The sequence below is a fragment of the Helianthus annuus genome, chromosome 10 (assembly GCF_002127325.2).
Source record: "Helianthus annuus cultivar XRQ/B chromosome 10, HanXRQr2.0-SUNRISE, whole genome shotgun sequence".
NCBI lineage: Eukaryota > Viridiplantae > Streptophyta > Magnoliopsida > Asterales > Asteraceae > Helianthus > Helianthus annuus.
In genome coordinates, this window is record NC_035442.2 from 24,981,801 (window position 1) to 24,982,700 (window position 900).

At 45.6% G+C, this 900-nt stretch overlaps 1 protein-coding gene across 1 annotated transcript; it reads left to right on the top strand.

Annotated features, from left to right (window-relative positions):
* The first annotated feature begins 211 nt into the window (after nt 1-211).
* Nucleotides 212-667, top strand: LOC110880830 (homeobox protein B-H1-like). The gene has a single exon (XM_022129272.1). The coding sequence runs from the start codon at nt 212-214 to the stop codon at nt 665-667; it is 456 nt and encodes a 151-aa protein (XP_021984964.1).
* Nucleotides 668-900: the final 233 nt, after the last annotated feature.

The window sequence follows — 900 nt, forward strand, 5'->3', positions numbered from 1 at the left end:
GGGTCGCGCCCCGCGAGAAACCTATATTTTTGTTTTTAATTGATTTTTATAAAGAGTTAAATGCTTGATTGGTCCCTATGGTTTGCGAAAATTGCAGAATTAGTCCTAATGGTTCACTAATTACACACTTGGTCCTGGTGGTTGTAATTTTTGTACTCGTGTGGTCCTTATCACTAACATTTGTTAAGTTTTCTAGTTAAATCCATGTTAAATGACCAAAATACCCATGCTTATTAACAAAACCCACAAAGTCTTCACAGGTCTCTCTCTTCTCGAACAAGAAGCACAGCCACCACCATCTCACCTCCGCCACCATCTCAGCCACCACCACCATCTCACCTTCGCCACTTCTCACCTCCGCCACCATCTCACCCACTACCACCATCTCACCTCCACCACTTCTCACCTCCACCAGGCACCCCCAAACACCAAAACACTGAAACCCACATCCACCACCGGGCAGGCCACCACCACCGCCGGTAACCACCACACCAGCCTCATCGCCCTTGCTGCTTCACACCACCACAAGCATCGCCCCACCGGAGGACGTCACCGGACAAACGGATCTGCCGACTCCAACGATTCACGATTCAACTCGTCGCCCTTGCTGCTTCACACCGTCCGACCTATTGTCAGATCTGAATATTCATTGCTGGAGGTCTTTTGAATTATTTGCAGGCATGCAGCCGAGGTTGCACCTGGCTTTTGACATTCTTTTTCTGAACGGTAACAATCTGTTTTGATTTAATAATTTATCATTTTAAAATTTGTAAGAGTTTGTGGAAGTTGAAAAGGTTTTTTGTTTGTTGATTTTTTATTTTGTGGGTGGAGTTTGATCTGAGAATGAGGAGTGTGGAATTTGATCTGAGAATGAGGAGGGTGGACTTTGATAGGTGATGG